At 33.7% G+C, this 17,144-nt stretch overlaps 1 protein-coding gene across 2 annotated transcripts in view; it reads left to right on the top strand.

Moving 5' to 3' along the window:
* TBC1D22A (TBC1 domain family member 22A) overlaps positions 1–17,144 on the top strand; it is a 165,267-nt gene that overhangs the window by 22,608 nt on the left and 125,515 nt on the right. For both annotated transcript variants that reach the window (XM_051642042.1, XM_051642051.1), the window contains exons 5-8: positions 1,531–1,601; positions 5,640–5,768; positions 6,728–6,790; positions 12,818–12,932. In XM_051642042.1, the coding sequence (XP_051498002.1) occupies positions 1,531–1,601; positions 5,640–5,768; positions 6,728–6,790; positions 12,818–12,932 (378 nt within the window). The remainder of the gene's footprint in view (positions 1–1,530; positions 1,602–5,639; positions 5,769–6,727; positions 6,791–12,817; positions 12,933–17,144) is intronic.

Genomic DNA, 17,144 nt, shown 5'->3' with positions numbered 1-17,144 from the left:
AATAGTTTTAAATGTATTGAGAAATAATTTGCTTTATGATAACAAACCACACCTAACATGATAATTTGCATTTGTTGATATTATAGGTGCAAATTTAGTTCAGACTAGTAGAAGGAGGGTGGGTGTGGAAGGATGAAGACAGATGTTGCTAAAAGGCGTCCTTGTCTTAGCAAGAAATAAAGAGGATATACATGTGTAAGTGGTCAAAGTCAGTCAGTTGTGGTATCCACTCAGAGTTCTTATTCTAATTACTTCTTTGCTTCATTTTCTTGGGATGTGTAGATAGATTATTTTTGAAGTCTTTGTCAAAGCATAGAGTTTGGAAGATATGTGCGTATGATATAGACCAGATTTTCTGCAATATACATAGCTAGTAAAAAAAATCTATATATTTAATTAGAATAACTAAATACAAAATAAAGTGTGGAATGCAGTTGTTTCGTATTCTTTAGCAGGTTGATAATTTAAATTTTTGCAGTTTTAAGACATTTTTCTACTCAGATTGAAAAGTAAATGTCTTATACAAATGCTAGCTCTTAGGGAGACCCTTAAGCTTTCAGAGTGTCCAAAGAAAGGCAATGAAGCTGGTTAAGGGTCTAGGTCAAAAGTCTTATGAGGAGCAGCTGAAGGAATTGAGATTCTTTAGTCTGGAGAAAAGGAGGCTGAGGGAAGATGCTCTCTAAAACTACCTGAAAGGAGGTCATAGCAAGTGGGTGTTGGCTTCTGCTGCAAGGAACAAGCAAGAGGAGGAAATGGTATCAAGTTGTTCCAGGGGAGGTTTAGATTGGAAATTCAGGAAACTTGTCACTGAAAGGGTTGTCGGGCACTGGAACAAGCTGTCCAGGGAAGTGGTTGAGTCACTATCCCTGAACGTGTTTAAAAGACAGGTGATGTGGTACTTAAGGACATGGTTTAGTGGTGGACATGGCCATGTTAGGTTAATAGTTGGACTTGCTGATCTTAAAGGCCTTTTCCAACCAAAATGATTGTTTCTATGATCTTTTGTCTTTTACATTTTCCATGATTTTTCTATATATTTTTTCACATAATAAACAGTTTTCCCCAAAAAATGTGAAGTCCCACATACTGGTTTAGCTATGTGTGGTGTCTGAAGTAGCTTTTAAGAGAAAGGAGTACAATGTGAAGAATATGGCATGGGATTAAATTCCAGCATTCAGACTTGAAGTATCATTCTGTTTCTGTAACTGAATCTCATGTTTAGTTAGGATTTGTGTAGGCATGTGATACAATAAGTATGTCTTGCGTCTTATTTTAAGTCTGTAACGTAATGCTGGGAGTGTTCCAGAAAGTACCTTGTCAAACTTGGTACCTATTAACATAGGTATCCCTATGGATAGTAGCTATCCAGTATTTTATTAAGTCCTTAGAATTACAATATAATTTTGATTTCACTGGACTTTATAAGAAATCATCATTGTTGTAAACAACGTTGAGCAAATTTGAATATATCTGTGCATATTAACTGATCATAGTTTTCTTACTTCTCATTAAATACTTCTCTTTTAATAGAAGAATTACGGAAATTGAGTTGGTCTGGCATTCCCAAACGGATTCGTCCAATTGCATGGAAGCTTCTTTCAGTAAGTTGTATTTTTTTTTTTCCTTGTTCCTTTGCATTTAATAGTAATAGTTTTTCAAGCATTGCAAACAGTTTTGCTTGAGTTGTAAGCCATCTGTGATACTTGAAAACCTTGTGTCATATTGCTGAATTGTAATGAAAGTTATGGGATTTTTAGCTCAATTTCAAGATTAATTTGTCTAACTGAAAGGAGGAGAATGAGAAGTAGTAGTAGTAGATCATGTCAGGTGTATATCTATTTTTCAGCCTGGCTTCTTATGAGAGAAAGGCTTATGTGATAAGTGGTCTCTTTCAACCAATTTTGATGTAATGGTGGAGAGTTCAAAGACAAGTACATTCTGTAAGTTTTCTTGAAAACAGGCAAACAGTAGAGGAAACAATCTTTCAGTCTCCTACAAAGGCTTCATTCTGACTTCACATTCAAGTAACTACAAGGGATCAACACTGTACTCAGGAAAAGCTGTGATGGGATCTTAAGGCTTTTCTAGCCTATTTTCTTGTTGCAGTTTAAGAAAAATACAAACTGTTGTGGTCAAGTTACCTTCTGGCATTGATTCTCCTGATGTCAGATCTGTGAGTCAGCTCAGGGAGAAAAGCTAATTAAAAAGCTAATCACTTTTTGTAGTGTGGGTTTTTGGCTGGCTAAGCTCTGTGAACTTTGCCTGGTGGTCAGAGGATTTTGCAACAGCAGTAGCTCAGGAGTAGGTTGACTGAAATGCTGTGGAACAGCACATGGAGGTGTTGCAGTCAGGCATCAGAGACAAGCTCGCAAAAACCTGGGAATCACTGGGTTTGGTGTTATAGAATTGGGTTTTTTAAATCTTGGTGTTTGCACTACATTTAAAAAGGTTCTTCTGCAAAAATATGAGGTATTCCTCACAGAAGTATTTTTCATGTCAGTCTTTTCAACTATAATACTTGTTGTGGCAGGCAGCTGTGCATTTTGCTATTGCTTGTCTGCATGTGGTTGGGAGAACTTGTGAAGATGTTTGTATTAAAAAGAAGCAAACATTTCATGCTGTCTACTCTCCAGTGGCTGTGAAAGACACTTTATCAGCAAATCTTCATGCATTTAAGAAATGTTTAAAATTCTGAGTTATACACACAACTGTTTAACACTACTGAGTTTTTCAGAGAGTAGACTTCAATAGCTTTGCTTTTTATAGAATACTTCAGTAGGGAATGTGAAGTATTTACTTCAGATTGAGACTGATTTCCACTGACTGAGTCTCTCATGCTGATGAGTTCTACTAAATTTGCAGCTTAGTTCCTTCTAATGCTAAATGCAAATGCAGCTTCTTAATGAAGGATGTTAAAATATCCTACTGTAATGGAAATCAAACGTACAGTGTACAATTTCTTTTGGTTCTGTTTCCACAGGGTTGTGTTTTTTCTAAGATTTTGGTAATGAAAAGAGGATTTATTCTTTTCCCCCCTCTCTTGAAGTTTAAGATGCCTGTTTCAAAACACTCAAAAGTTAAAAAAAACAAAACAAAACCAAAACCGGGATGGGTAACTCAAAATTGAAGGGTAATAATGTTAATGTGTTTGAGTAAAGATTTCCAGGGGGAAAGCATGAGAAAATCCATGTAATGCTGAGGAATGTTGATGTCATGTGTGTGTACTGGTAACTAAATATATCTATATATCTATATCTATCTATATATATAAAAGAGTAAAATATAGCAAAAAATGTTAGATATGCTGTAACTAAACAACAAGCAGAACTATTTAGGCTTACTTCTCTTTTGGATAACAGAACTGAAGATATGGTTGCTAAAGCCTTTGGAGGGAATTAATGAATAAATGGATTAAATTCTCCACCAATTTATTCCCTGATGATATGTTGCAAGCCTTTCCAACTCTTAAAAATAAAACCCAATTTGTAAAGTGAACAGGAAACAAGACATGTCCAATTGAAAGATTACTTCAGTCTCTGAAATGGAATAATGGCAAAAAGACTTGCTGAGAAAATATTGGTACCCTTCGAACAATCACATTTGATCTCGCAAATGAATTCTTTTCTAATGGAACTAAGATATCCTAGAGGAAAAAAATTTCCAACTGTTGAGAATAAATGGGAGGCAGAATTCAATATTTAACTTAATAGAAAACACTGGGACAGGATATTAAATGTCAGACTGGATCTTGAGGCAAAAGTTAAGCTGGTGCGATTTAAAATACCTGGAACCAGATGCAAGTCGGTACATCTTAAACAATAGGGTTTTGTCAAAGCAAGTGCCTCTTAAAGTATATGTAATATAATACAATACAGTTTGTTCTTTTTCTCTTGCTGTCTTAAGCTAAGAAAACAAATAGAATAACATTTTAAATGGTTTTCATATAGATTTATTTTCAAAAACCTCTTGATGTATTTTTATTTTTTCCCTCAGTGTTGTGCGAAATGGAAGCTATAGAAATGGGTTACAGTGTTGGATTGTTGCAGGAGAGTGATGAAACCTATATACTTAGTGTGTACAGTTAGCAATTTCAGCATGTTAGGTTTACCCCTTCAGTTTTTGCCCAAATTTTTTTGAGGACTGTATAAGAATGTTAGTTTTGTGGTTAAGTGAACTGAATTTTATTAGGCTATGGCTCACTGTAAAAGTAAAATTATATATTGCACTGCTAGTATAGGATTTTTTGATAGGATAAGGATGATTATTTTTAAGGAAACTTAAATCTGATGTAAACTTGATATGTTTTTCTAATTACTGTTAGTGTGATGATGGCTGTTATTGTGGAAGAAGAGCTTTTGTAATATTGGCAAGAAATATTTTGAGTAGTGAATAGTAAGATTATTAGAATTTTGTATATTGTCTTAAATGTCCACATCTCTTTCAAAGTCCCCTATCTTTACATTGATTCATATATAAATTATTTTTTTTCAGAACTGCTATGGATGTAAAGTCTGTACTAGCTTTTTTTTTTTCAGCTTTATGGGATATTGGTGTTGTTTGAAATCAAGCTGCTTAGAAGAAATCATTAGCTTTTTCTGAATGCTCAGGAAATGTTTTGATAGCCAGTTAACATGAATAATTATGTTTCTAAGAAGTGTACTTGTATATAAACTCAACATTTAATACCATTCATTATATTTCCTGTCATAAGATGCTAAAATAGAAGCATGAGTTGCTTCATTTTTAAATGAAAGTAGGCTGAGACACCAGAAATGGGGATCAAACTGGACAAAGCAAGAAAATGAGAACGGATTATTTTGTTTGAAAGATTGGGACGTTCAGAGGGATACTAATATAAGTTAAATGAAGAACTATTCAGATATATTCTCTACTTAATGCAACAAGGTGTAAGTCTGCATATATGACATGACTTCCTTAGCATGTTCATACCTTATGGAAAATAAGGTAATATTTATAAACTGCTTTTGGGAAACAGCCAAGGGAATGTATAGCTAATACTTCTAAATCTCAGAGCCCAGTCACTGGAGCTCTTGAGTCTTTTTCTATGAAAAAACTTTCAATAACCTGTTGAGATGAAAGCTTGGAAGAATTTTTTTTCTCGTTTGAAACAGTGAAATAAAATAGCTAGAGCATTTTTAAAGGTTTTGAATTAATATGCTATTTTATAATAAGTTTAACCATAATTTAAACATACTTGCTAATGTATATCATTCCTACTTGAAGATAATGCATTTTTAAAATTTTAATAAAACGGCTTCAGTAACGGCCTAATAGGAATGCAGAAATTAATGAAGTCAGTTAGCATTGCATTTAAGTCAGCTTATTTATTTGAACTTTCTTTGAAAGGTAAACATAATTTTAGAATTCTTGATGAGAAATTGGTTCTTAAAGGTGGAAAAACTTGAAACACAAAACCTGATTTTAGTAAGTATCTCAACTTTTGTAGCGATTGGAATGATTAGAAAACTGAATTATTAAAGGACTTTTCGCATCCATGAAGGATTGCATGGTACTACATCAGCTTTCTTAGCTTTCCTATCACATGTAATCAAATGGCAGTGGTTCTTTTTATAAGGCAAAGAGTAATATTAATCTTTTCACTTCACTGTTTTATTCAGGGCTATCTTCCTGCAAATGTGGACCGAAGAGAAAGCACTTTACAAAGAAAACGCAAGGAATATTTTGCATTTGTTGAACAATATTATGATTCCAGAAATGATGAAAATCACCAGGATACCTATAGACAGGTAGAACACCTCTTAAAGTGACTTTTACCAACAGGACTTATGCTTAAGAACTCTAGCTATTAGTTTTTTAAGTTTTCTTCTGTTTTTCACTATTTCTTTAATATTACTTGGTAGACAGCGCTGTAATCAATTGTTTTCCTATATTTGAGAAGCAAAAATGTGAAGTATTTTGGTCTGAAATTCAAAATAGTGGATTTCTTTTAATATCAGCTTTAGTCATGCCATGTGGCAGTGCCATGTGGTGTGCCATAGTTTTCCGTTAAAGAACAGTAGGGTTTTCAAATCTTTCCTCACTCAGCCCCTCCTCTAAATGACTGAGGATGGTACAGGAGTGACTGTTTCTTACTGAGTCCATACTGCTGCTTAACAAATTGATACTGTGTAAGACGTGCAGTAAACATAGATGTGCTGAACTTCCTTGCTCACCCAGAGAAGTAGATAACTTGGAAGAAAAAGTTTTATATAAAAATTAATAGTTTATGCCACTAAGTATAGACTGAATCCTACTAGCCTAGCCTTTCTTAATACAAAAGAAGCTGAGATCGATCTTTCAGCTTTCAAGCCTGATCTTTAGTAGCGGGAAGTGTATGTGATATACACTTCTATATGATATACAAATTGAATATAACTTTACAGAAACAGTAGTATATATTTACTAATAATTACTTTAAGGTAATGGGTAGTGCCAATATGGCTATAATTTGCAAAAAACCAAAATGTGATATAAGCTTCCTAAAGCATGAAAACAAAGTGTGTGGTTTTTAATTTTACCTCATTGATAGTTTAATGACTTAAAGATTTTACCATATGTATTGAAATACAGTAAATCAATGTTATTCCAAAAATAGTGATACAATGGGATTATAAATAATGCTATAAAGCCATAACTTTAATTGTTGTGCTGTTTAAAAAGTGTGCAGTTACTTCCTTTTACAGTATTATTCTTTTTGTCTAATCAGATCCATATAGATATCCCACGCATGAGTCCTGAAGTTTTAAGACTTCAGCCCAAAGTAACAGAGGTAAGAATGATATCTAAAGAATTATTTTTATGTCTTAAGAAATAATTTTATTAATGACTCTGATATTTTAACATAAATTAATTATTTTGATAACACTTGCTATTTTGAGTTCAGAACTTGCTTTAAAAAGTCCAAAAAACAAAAGTGTATAAGTATAGGCTGAAAATAACAGTGTAAATATGAGTAGTACAAGGAAAGGCATCTCATTAATCTTCTGCATCGAATCTGTCATTTTTTTCTTTGGTCTTGTACCTTTGAGGGTCTTTTTCCTTTTTTGCTTTTTATATACTTTTTTAATAATGTGTTTTTGAAGTAATCCAGGGCATAGTTCCCATGGTTCTATGTGTTTGTCAAAATCCTTCAAGGTCTGAAAATTCTTCTTGTAGTCTGCCACTTTGCAAATTATGTCTCTTTTGTGAATTTGTAGCATTACTGGTTTGTGTTTCTTATCTTTGTGAGCTTTATATGTTGAGGACACTATTGAAATTCTTTTTCAACCATAGTAGAGGTGCATCAGTTAATGACAATTAATGATAGTTAATCAAATTGCTCTGTATTGGGTAATTGAATCCCATGGGGCCTTTTCTTTGTGGAGTACGTAAGTAAGACAGCTGATGTAAATAATCCTCTTTCAATTTCATCTCCTTCAAATATACTTCCATGTTTGTTCTGTCAGTATGATTATAGACCCACACGGAACATCATCTGATAGTTCACTAGATGATATGAGACGTTAAATGCAGAACTAGCTTTCATTTGTTTTTCCTCTGTTACAGTTATTTGTTTAATGTAAATGCTTCTCCAGGATTCTTGGAGAAATCTCTTTGAAGAAATAGCCTATTACAGTTTTCTGATGAAAGTGGTCTAAGAGTACTGCTTTCTGCACAGTGGTGTTTTATCTGGGCTTTTCTAAGGATGAAGAGTAAGAGATGTAAATGGACAAGAAGGGAAACAATACAAGCAAGAGATACACTATTAAAGAAATTAGTAAGATCAGTGTTGTAGCTAGGAATGAGCCAGTAAATGAAATTGGAGAAGAAAGAACAACTCTGAAGTACTTCTAAGAGTAAAGGAATACTTGAACAGCATCAGCAGTTCTGCCTTAAGTTACTCTAAAGATGTATTTGCATTCAACAAAAAGTGACATTTTGGGGTGGGATTTTACTTTCTTATATTGCTTGACTAAATTGTTCTAATGGTTTCAGAGAAGACTGCCTGTGTCTTAAATTAATATGACTGGGGTTCCAATGTACAGTAATTGTGTTTTTGAGGTTCTTTGTCTTGGATGAACATTCCTCAGAATGATGATCCTCCCCACTCTATTTTAGTAAAGGATAAATAGGAAGCTTTTTAACTTGTCTGGTGTAATAATCTGTGTATATTCTTGTTTTTAAATGAAGATTGCAAAGTCCAAAACATTTATTCAAGAGTGGCTGCTAGACAGTGTATTTATTTCTAAATTACTTGAACAGTTGTAAAAACAATTTTAAACTAGAAATTCTGGGTAAACATCTTCTGTAGAATACATTTAGTGTTCTTTTTTTAACTGAATTATTTGGGTGATAAGTCAAGTAGCTTAATAAAATTACACCAAAACAGACTATCTTTGGAGAATATTTTGAAGTTAAGTGTTGTTTAGTAAAATAATGAGAATGTCAGATTGAAATAGAAACCTTTAGGATCTTGGACTAATTTTATCTTTTGTTTATTTGATTATACGTGAGACAAGATATATTTATGTGACTGCTCTTAAGAATTGTATAATACATTTCTTCAGACTAGATGCTAACTTGATAATTTTTTGTAGAAACACAGCTTTGTATTTACCATTGATACCTGTTTTTTCCATAATACAATTAGAAATGCTAGAGTAAGCTTGAATTAAAAATTAAAGAAGATATGGTCAAGGATTTCCAACATTTGAAATGTGCATTTTGTTAAATATTTAGTGTGTTGATATTAAAAAGAATTAGAGTCACAGGACAGTTACAATCACCTTTTGGTTGAATGATTAACTTAGAGCATAAGAGTTTATTTTGGGAATTTGGAGAGTAGCTTTTATACAAGCAGTCACAGTTGAAAGTGGTGTCTTTATAGTTGTATTATTATTAATCTGAAAATAGACTGGTTTAATGAAAATGGTGACAGTCAACTTCAGAACTGGTAGATGCTCCCATAAGAAAAGCTCACATTGTTGTTGCTTGCAAGCAAATAAAAAGCAAACGCTGTATCTAGGTCATGTCTTGAGAAGCAAAATCTGATATGTCAACAGAAATTCAGTAGCAAACATTATTCCATAAAGTTTGAGTCTGGAATGCAGTTTCAGTTAATTTTGTGGGATCATTACATGTGAAATTATTTAGTTTTTTTTCCCTTTTAATTCTGTTTTTGCAGATAACAATATTGCTCAGGTAGCATATTCATTTAATGAGATTTTCTGAGATCTCATTTGCTAATGTATTTTTTATAAAAACAGAATTGTTTTATTTATAGTTATTTGTTAAACTTGTCCAAAGGTATATTTTTCTAATACTTCATTGGATATGTGCATCTTAAACACTCAAAATAAACAATTTTAAATCTCCATTTTTTAGAAACTGAAATTGCTCTTGCAAGTAGCAGTTACTCCTTAAATTAATTTAGTCTGTTGTATGCAGCCTAATATCCCTGCCCCCCTGCTCATACTCATATAACCTTAGTTTAGTGTTCAGTAAATTAAGCCATGTAACAAGTGTAACGGAACCACATAAATCGATGGACATCTTCTCAATGTTGTCAAGGCATTGAGCAGTTAGTGCTGCTACTTTCTTTAAAAAAAACAAAAAACAACAACACAAAACAAAGCACAAAACCAGCATAACCAAAAATGTGCTCCTCACCCCCAAAAGAAGCAAACAAAAACCATTAAAAACTCCCTGTCTGTACTCAGTCCCATCCATCTTTCCTACTCCAACCCTTTTTTTTCTTCCTTAGTGAGTAGTAAGGAAATGAACAGAAAAATGATTGTCCCCACTTTTATTTTTCAGTTAGAGACAAAAAGCAAAGTTTCAGAAGTTCTCATGATTAAAGATTTGAGGGTTTTGGAGTTCCTCTGAGATGGTAAAACCCACAAGAAATTCAAAATCTGCATTTTAAGCTAATGGATTCTTCTCATTATGTATATGAATATAGTTCTTACTGTTGTCATGAATGAGAGTTGGATTCAAAGGAAAATAATTGATTGGTAATGAAGTCTCATGAGATGTAGTGGTTCATAGTAGAAAAGTAATTCCAGTTTCTGTTGCTGGTTTAGAAATCAAGAAGGAAACAATTTGGGGAAGTGTCCTTTTTAATGAGTCCTATTTGAACACAGTGATGAGATCTTCATAGGAACTTAAATAAATCTGTCTTTCAGGTATTCAGTGCTCATTTTTTTCAATTCAGAACTGTAAATGAAACTTCATGAAAATGGGTAGGAAATAGAAAACACTATGTCAGTGTCAGTTTTGAATCTCTGATTAGATGCATTTGGGGAAATTAAAGCTGGTGTGCCAATTGCTGAGTGATCCTTGCTGCTCATTAATGTTAAAAAGACCTGCAAACCCCTCAAACCACAGTCAAACATCCCTCATCTTGATTTTCAATCTGGATTTTAAAAGTAATTTGAAATCCATAGGCATCTCAATTTGCAAAGCAAGATACGTATATTTTCCAGTTGTGAGGAAAGGGAAGGATTGGTAGGATGAAGAGTTATTTGACTTGAGATATGCCTTCATGAAAAGCACTTTTTTACAGTTTTTATAATGGGTATTTTGATAGTTGCTACTTCTTGAATTACTGTATTTTTTTTCTCACTGTGTACATATTTTTTTAACCACATTACACAAGGAGCTTTTTGTGTAGCCTAGTGCATAGCACTATTCCAGAGTCAGCAATTGCTTTTTAAATAGGCTTTTTTGGTCACCTCTGTCTGATATGTTTTCAATGAAGTTATTTGTATTTTTAGTATAATAAACCTGTCATTTTTTTGGTGTGAAACACCGAAAGATACTAGTGCACAACTGTTGTTACTGAAACTAGAAGTAGCAACTGACAGAAGGAGGAAGGATGGCTGTGAGCTAACTAACCTGGATAAGTTTTCCAGTAATACTAAGGACATAACTGTAATTTCCTACAGGTATAATTATGTAAAATGTAAAAGCAAGCTGTAAATGAGAGACTTAAGATATTTATACAGTTGTTGATAGACAGTGAAACCCTACTGGCTGTTGCTTGATGGGCAGAGGTTGGTATTTTTTCAGTTTAACAAGCAGTGGGTATTAAAAAACATGAAGTGACAGGTCTGGCATCAAGAAGAATTTATAGTCATTGGCTAGTGAAAACAAGAGGCTTTTATGGAGAACTTGCTAAATGAATATCTCCCTTTTTGCCTAATCTTCGCTCCAAAACTAAAACCACACTGAGCAAAAACTGAATTTTAATAGTAGCTGTTAATTGCTCAGACATGGGCTGCGTTAAGGCTTGTGTTTCAGTGTCCACCAAAACTTTCTGTATTTATTGTTGTTTACAGCCTTCTATGTTCTGCGGATTTTTAGCATGCCAGGGATACATAAAACCTGGATATTAAGGGAAGCTGACTCTCAAAAGAAAGCCTTGGAGAAGAGTAGATGTTGATATTTGAGACTTGTTTTCAAAGCAAAATGTGCAAATGTGTTTCAGCTTCAGATAGCTCTTGTGGAAGCCAGTGATGGGATTCTCAAGCACTTGGATGCAAGTCGTGTATGTCTACACCTTTCCTTGAAAATGGCTACAAGAGGACTCTCAAACTAAAGAATTTATATGAAAATTAGTTAGAATAGTCAACTTAATCTAGCAAAAACTTCAAGTGGGTTTGAGTAAAAACATTAAAGGCTTCATAAACTGAACTTCCTCTCCCTATTGTATCTTTTTAGGGCAGGTCTTTTATGGGCTTTCTTGAAGCCTGAGCATTCATTGAGTTTGGGAGTTGCAGCAAACTACACAATCTCCTTGGGTCCTTCCAAAGTCTCTCCCTTTTTTAGTAGTCTTGAGGCCTGATCTTAAGAGTGACACAGTCCTTTGGTTTGAGCGCTCCTTTATCACCTCTCCTTACCTGCCTCTGCGTTCTGGCTTCTTGGGCACACCTTCCAGGGAAGGAACAAAGGGTTCTTTTGCTTCAGAATATTATATGTGACTGAGTGCATGTAATTAGGGAAAAGTACATAGCAGCTCTCACTCTGCTGCTCATTTGCAGCATTTTAAAGACAAGTAGCACATTCAGAAGCAGTTGAGAGGAAATAAAAATTGCCACAGATCTAAATTGTTAGAGATAAGTTGTGTGATTTCCTTGCTCAGTTCTACTCTTTCACTGTCCTTCCCTTGATCAGATATGTTGTATGGTTTACGGAGTTGAGGGGGTGAGGTTATGTGCTATGGCAGGCAGTTGCCTTATTTCTAGGTTTCTTGATTTTTTTTTTTAAATTTTATTTTTTTATTAACCATTATACATGCTTCTGAAGTATAAAACTTTACACTGCAGTATTAGCCAACTATTATAGAATCTCTTTATGGGCATGCTATTAAAAACTCTGAGCTATATGAAGTACTTCTTTCTGTTATTTAGGAATGAATAAAATACTCTATTGATAAAATGCTTCTTTCAAAGAGGTGAAAAATCATGAGAAGATGATTTATATTTCTGTCTCTTGAGGAAGGAGGAATTTTATATTATTGGAAATGCTCCAGTGAATAAGTGCTACTGTGTTGTAACTACTGTAACTGAATTATATACCAGGTTGTTTTCAACATGTGCTAATACCCTGAAAATGCTTCTTTTTAAAGAACTGAGAAGCTTGCTTAGCACTGGAAGTTAATTATGAATACCAGTGTTCACTTATGCTTTTGTATGTATGTTTTTATACTAGTAACTGTATGATATTATACATTTGCTCTGGTATAATTTTCAAGTGCCTTGTTTAACATGTGCTTGTAACTTAAAATTATCTAATAGTTTCTTTAATTCTTTTTCAGATTTTTGAAAGAATTTTGTTTATCTGGGCAATACGTCATCCAGCCAGTGGATATGTTCAGGGCATAAATGATCTTGTCACTCCTTTTTTTGTAGTCTTCATTTGTGAATATATAGGTAAGATTTGTCTTAATAATGAATTATGAATTGGTACTGGGTTTGGAACAGCATTTTCATTTTAATCTGAATAACAATTTCAGTAGCTAATTAAAGCTTTATTTGATAAATTAATTTTATAATTTTTTGTAATTATAAGTCTGTAGTTATCCTCAAATATATACTAAGAAGCAATCAGATTTTGTGTAGGAGTCAGTGAAGTTTAGAAATCCTTTGGGTTTTTACATGAAACTTTACGTGAAACTACCAAATAATTTTACCCCACCCCCCACTAAAACTCAACAAAAAAGTCCTCTGTGGAAGTACTTTGTGGAAGTAGGAGACTATTCTCATTTGTCAGATCTGAAAGCAGGGAAAAGAAGCACAATCTATCATTTACTTTCATCTTGGTTTCTAGTTAAGAAGTGTTCACCACTCCTCATGCGTTTTTCTGCATAGGTGGTTTTATTCTCCTTTTCTCACTCTCTTCTAATTTACTATTTTTGGTGAAAACTTTCACTTGTTCATATGAAGTGAGCAGATATTTAAAAAACCAAACCAAACCAACACAAAACCAGACAGTACCAAAAATAGCCCACACCAAAACAAGAACAAAAACCAACCCAGGAAACAAGGCAACCTTTTAAATAAATAGAGAGGAAATTAAAGGGAATTTCTTATACTGTATCTGTGACTGAAAGAATGGCAGCGTGGAATTAGGATTTGAAAATTAAGGCAGCAGAAATTAAATTTCTCCAGTTAACATCTCTGCTTTTCTGGGGCTCACAATGCTAGTAACAACACAGTGTAAACAGTTGCATTTCTGAGTTTGTGGCACTGTATGTGAGTATACTTCTTGAAAACTTCTTTATTTGGCAGACTTTGATATTGATTAAATGCTCATCTCTTACTGGAACATTATTCATATTTTAAATTTATAGATCGGTATATAAGTCTTTACAAATGTTAAGAGTATGGCTAATTGCTAACTATAATTCATTAGTAATTTGGACATTACTATGCATGTAAAAGGTAAGATTAAACAGTAGAAAGGGCAATGTTAATCTCTCTTAAATTAACCTGTTTTCCTTATATTTCTGTGTGTCGTACACATATACAATGAAAATACACAATGCTTAAATTTATAATTGAACAACACTTTGGCTTCTTTGAGTCTGGCTTGTTCCTACCTTCTTTATGCAATATACCCATTGGTGTTGTAATCCAGATTTATTAGATTTAATGAAGGACAGATCATCCTTGAGTGGATGATAGATTATCAATTTACTCATTTGCATGGCAACACCTCTGTTGCTTTGTTCATTTCTTGTTTGGTAGGGGGACATTTCATTGCTAAGCAACTAATGAGAACTACTGCTGCTTTCTCCCTAATCATCTCTTAAGTAGGGTAGAGGCCCACTCCTGAGAGTACTTGCAGTTTCTGCCTTTTACTCCCTCATTTGACAGATAATGAAAATGTTCTTAATGATCCTAGAACAGTAGGGTCTCCAGTAGACTTTAGGGTTGTTAATTGAAGTAAGAAGTTTAAATGAGATGTGATTAGAGAGTTGATATTCCATGTTAAATAGACCATTTAATTAATATAGTAAATAAGTTTGTCTCTACCACCAATTTACTTTTGGAGACCCTGGTGATTGCTAATGTATTTGTCAGTTTGTCAGTATTTTTGTGTCAGAGAGCATAGCTATTTCAATAAGTGTCCAGTGAAGGAAGACAAAACTCAAACCTAACAACCATAAAAGATATTTTGCCAATAAAAATGTATGAGACTCAGAAAACTATGTTCTAAAAGACTACTAAAAAGCAAATATTGATATAGTAAGAAAAATACTGAAAGGAAGCTATTTTTTTTTTTTTCAATATAGAAAGGTCCTGGCTAAGTGCTAACAACAGTTTATTTTCCCTCAGTGGCATATAAAAATTTCTCAAGTTTTGTCTTTAAATAGCTTTTTTTTATTTGACTTTTCTAATGAATGCATCACTTAGTGTAATTTGAATACAAGTTTGAATGAATGAGTGTTCATTTTACTTAAACTTGAAACAGCAACATAAATTTTTTGAAATACCTAAAAAAATCCTGAGATTTTTAAGAAGATTATATTAAGGATTCAAAACTAAGACTCTGAGTCATGCTCAGATGGTTTAGATAGAACTAAGTGCAGATGTTTCCTAGCAAAAATATTTAAGCTATTAATGTATTTAATATTTACTCTAGTAACATACTTACCTTAGATCTTCTGCTCTGGATTTTCTAATTTCTTGCTCTGATTTTAAGTGAGCATTGGTTTATACCTTAAGTTGCTTTATTTATTGTTTTAAGTATTGTTTTTTTTTGTATTTTTCTCCAAAACTAAAACCTTTGTGTGCAGTTTTAAGTCACTTGAATCTTAAATCATGACAATGAAAGTGAAAGTATTTTAAGTTCTTTCTATACCTAAACCAATAAGGAGGTGCTAAGGAATTATTGAAGATTAATCCTAGATTTATAGAATCATTTTGGTTGGAAAAGGCCTTTAAGACCTTCATGCCCAACTGTTAATCATAGAATCACGGAAGGGTCTGAGTTGGAGGGGACCTTAAAGATCACCTGTATCCAACCCTTCTGCACTGAAAGGGACACCTCCCACTAGACCAGGCTGCTCAAAGCCCTGTCCAGCCTGCTCTTTGACACTTCCAGGGAGGGCTCATCCACAGCTTCCCTGGACAATCTGTTTCAGTGTCTCACCACCCTCATAGTGAGGAATTTCCTTCTAATGTCTAACCTCAATCTACCCTCTTCCAGTTTAAAGCCATTATTTAGCACAGTGCCAAGTCTACCACTAAATCACGTTCCTAAGTGTCACATCTGCACGTATTTTAAAATACCTACAGGGATGGTGACTCGACCACTTCCCTGGACAGCCTGTTCCAGTGCCTGATAATCCTTTCAGTGAAGAAATTTTTCCTAATACCTAATTTAAACCTCCCCTGGCACAACATGTGGTCATTTCCTGTTGTTTTGTCACTTGTTATTTGGAAGAAGAGACCTACACCCACCTCACTACGTAATAAATTATTATTAACAATGCCATTAATAGTAAGACTGTGATGATTAGTTCTTCTGATGGTATATCTGATCATGTTTACACACAGTTGCAGTTTTGTCAATTATTTTGGTGTGAGGAAAGCCATGTTTGTTTTAGTTTTAAGGCAATTGAGAGAGCCTTTAATCCTTAAACTTGCACATCAAGTATGTGTCATTTATTGTAGTGTTGGACATCTGTTTCTGCTCTGCTAAAGACATCAAAAAAGTATTTTGAGAAATGTTGTTAAAGAACTTCTTAAGATATGTGTGACCTGTATGGATAACTTATGTGCCTGGTAACATTTCTTGCATTCAAATCTGAATGCCAAAAAAAAAGCTTTCTGAGTCCTTTTATAAGGACTGAAGTCATAGATATTTTGATGTTTCGTATGGATTAAAGTACCTAATTTTAGCACAAAGATTCACAGATTTAAAATAGGTTGAGTAACTGAATGTAGGAATTGAATATGTTAAATGTTGAGAGCATTCTTTCAACCTTTCCAGCAGTGTAAGTATGATGAAAGTGTAATTTGGTCATGTCTCATTAGTTCCCCACTCTGCAATAAAAGCAGAGTACTGTAACATTTTCAGCAAGATAAAACTTGGTAGTGAAACCAAGCCAGGAGAGGCACAACGGCAATTAAAGAAATTTCAGAGGGGGTAGGAACCAGTCCCTGCTGGAATACAGGATTTCTAGTCTAAATTAGGAGAAGGAGAAAATTAAACATTAGGGTTTTTTTATACCAGCTGAATGTGTATATAAATCTCAATTTTTTTTATTTTTCCCCTATGAAAATTATCTAAGTTTATTCTGCCATAATATAAGATCATCTTTGGAATTCAACAGTAGTGGTACAGGAAAACTATTTTGTGCTTGCTTTCTAACCTCTTACATGACATAACAGTGTTTGAGTGTATGTTGTCAGAACAATGCTAATTATGTCAAGGCAGTTTTCCTGAAAGCTCTCTGTCACACAATTTCTGTAGAATTAATCTTGTCCATGTGGATGCAATTCCAGAGCTGTTTTTGCTTATGAGATAAGATATACCATGTGACTGCATGTTGTTCACTTATTCTATGCGAACAAGGAAATTTTGCACAGGATTACAAGTCCTATTTGAAGTTGTTGCACATGTTTATGCTTTCT

The sequence above is a fragment of the Apus apus genome, chromosome 1 (genome assembly GCF_020740795.1).
Source record: "Apus apus isolate bApuApu2 chromosome 1, bApuApu2.pri.cur, whole genome shotgun sequence".
In the NCBI taxonomy this organism is placed as follows: Eukaryota; Metazoa; Chordata; class Aves; order Apodiformes; family Apodidae; genus Apus; species Apus apus.
The sequence above is the reverse complement of the archived record's forward strand: the minus strand, read 5'-3'. Positions and strand labels throughout refer to the sequence as shown.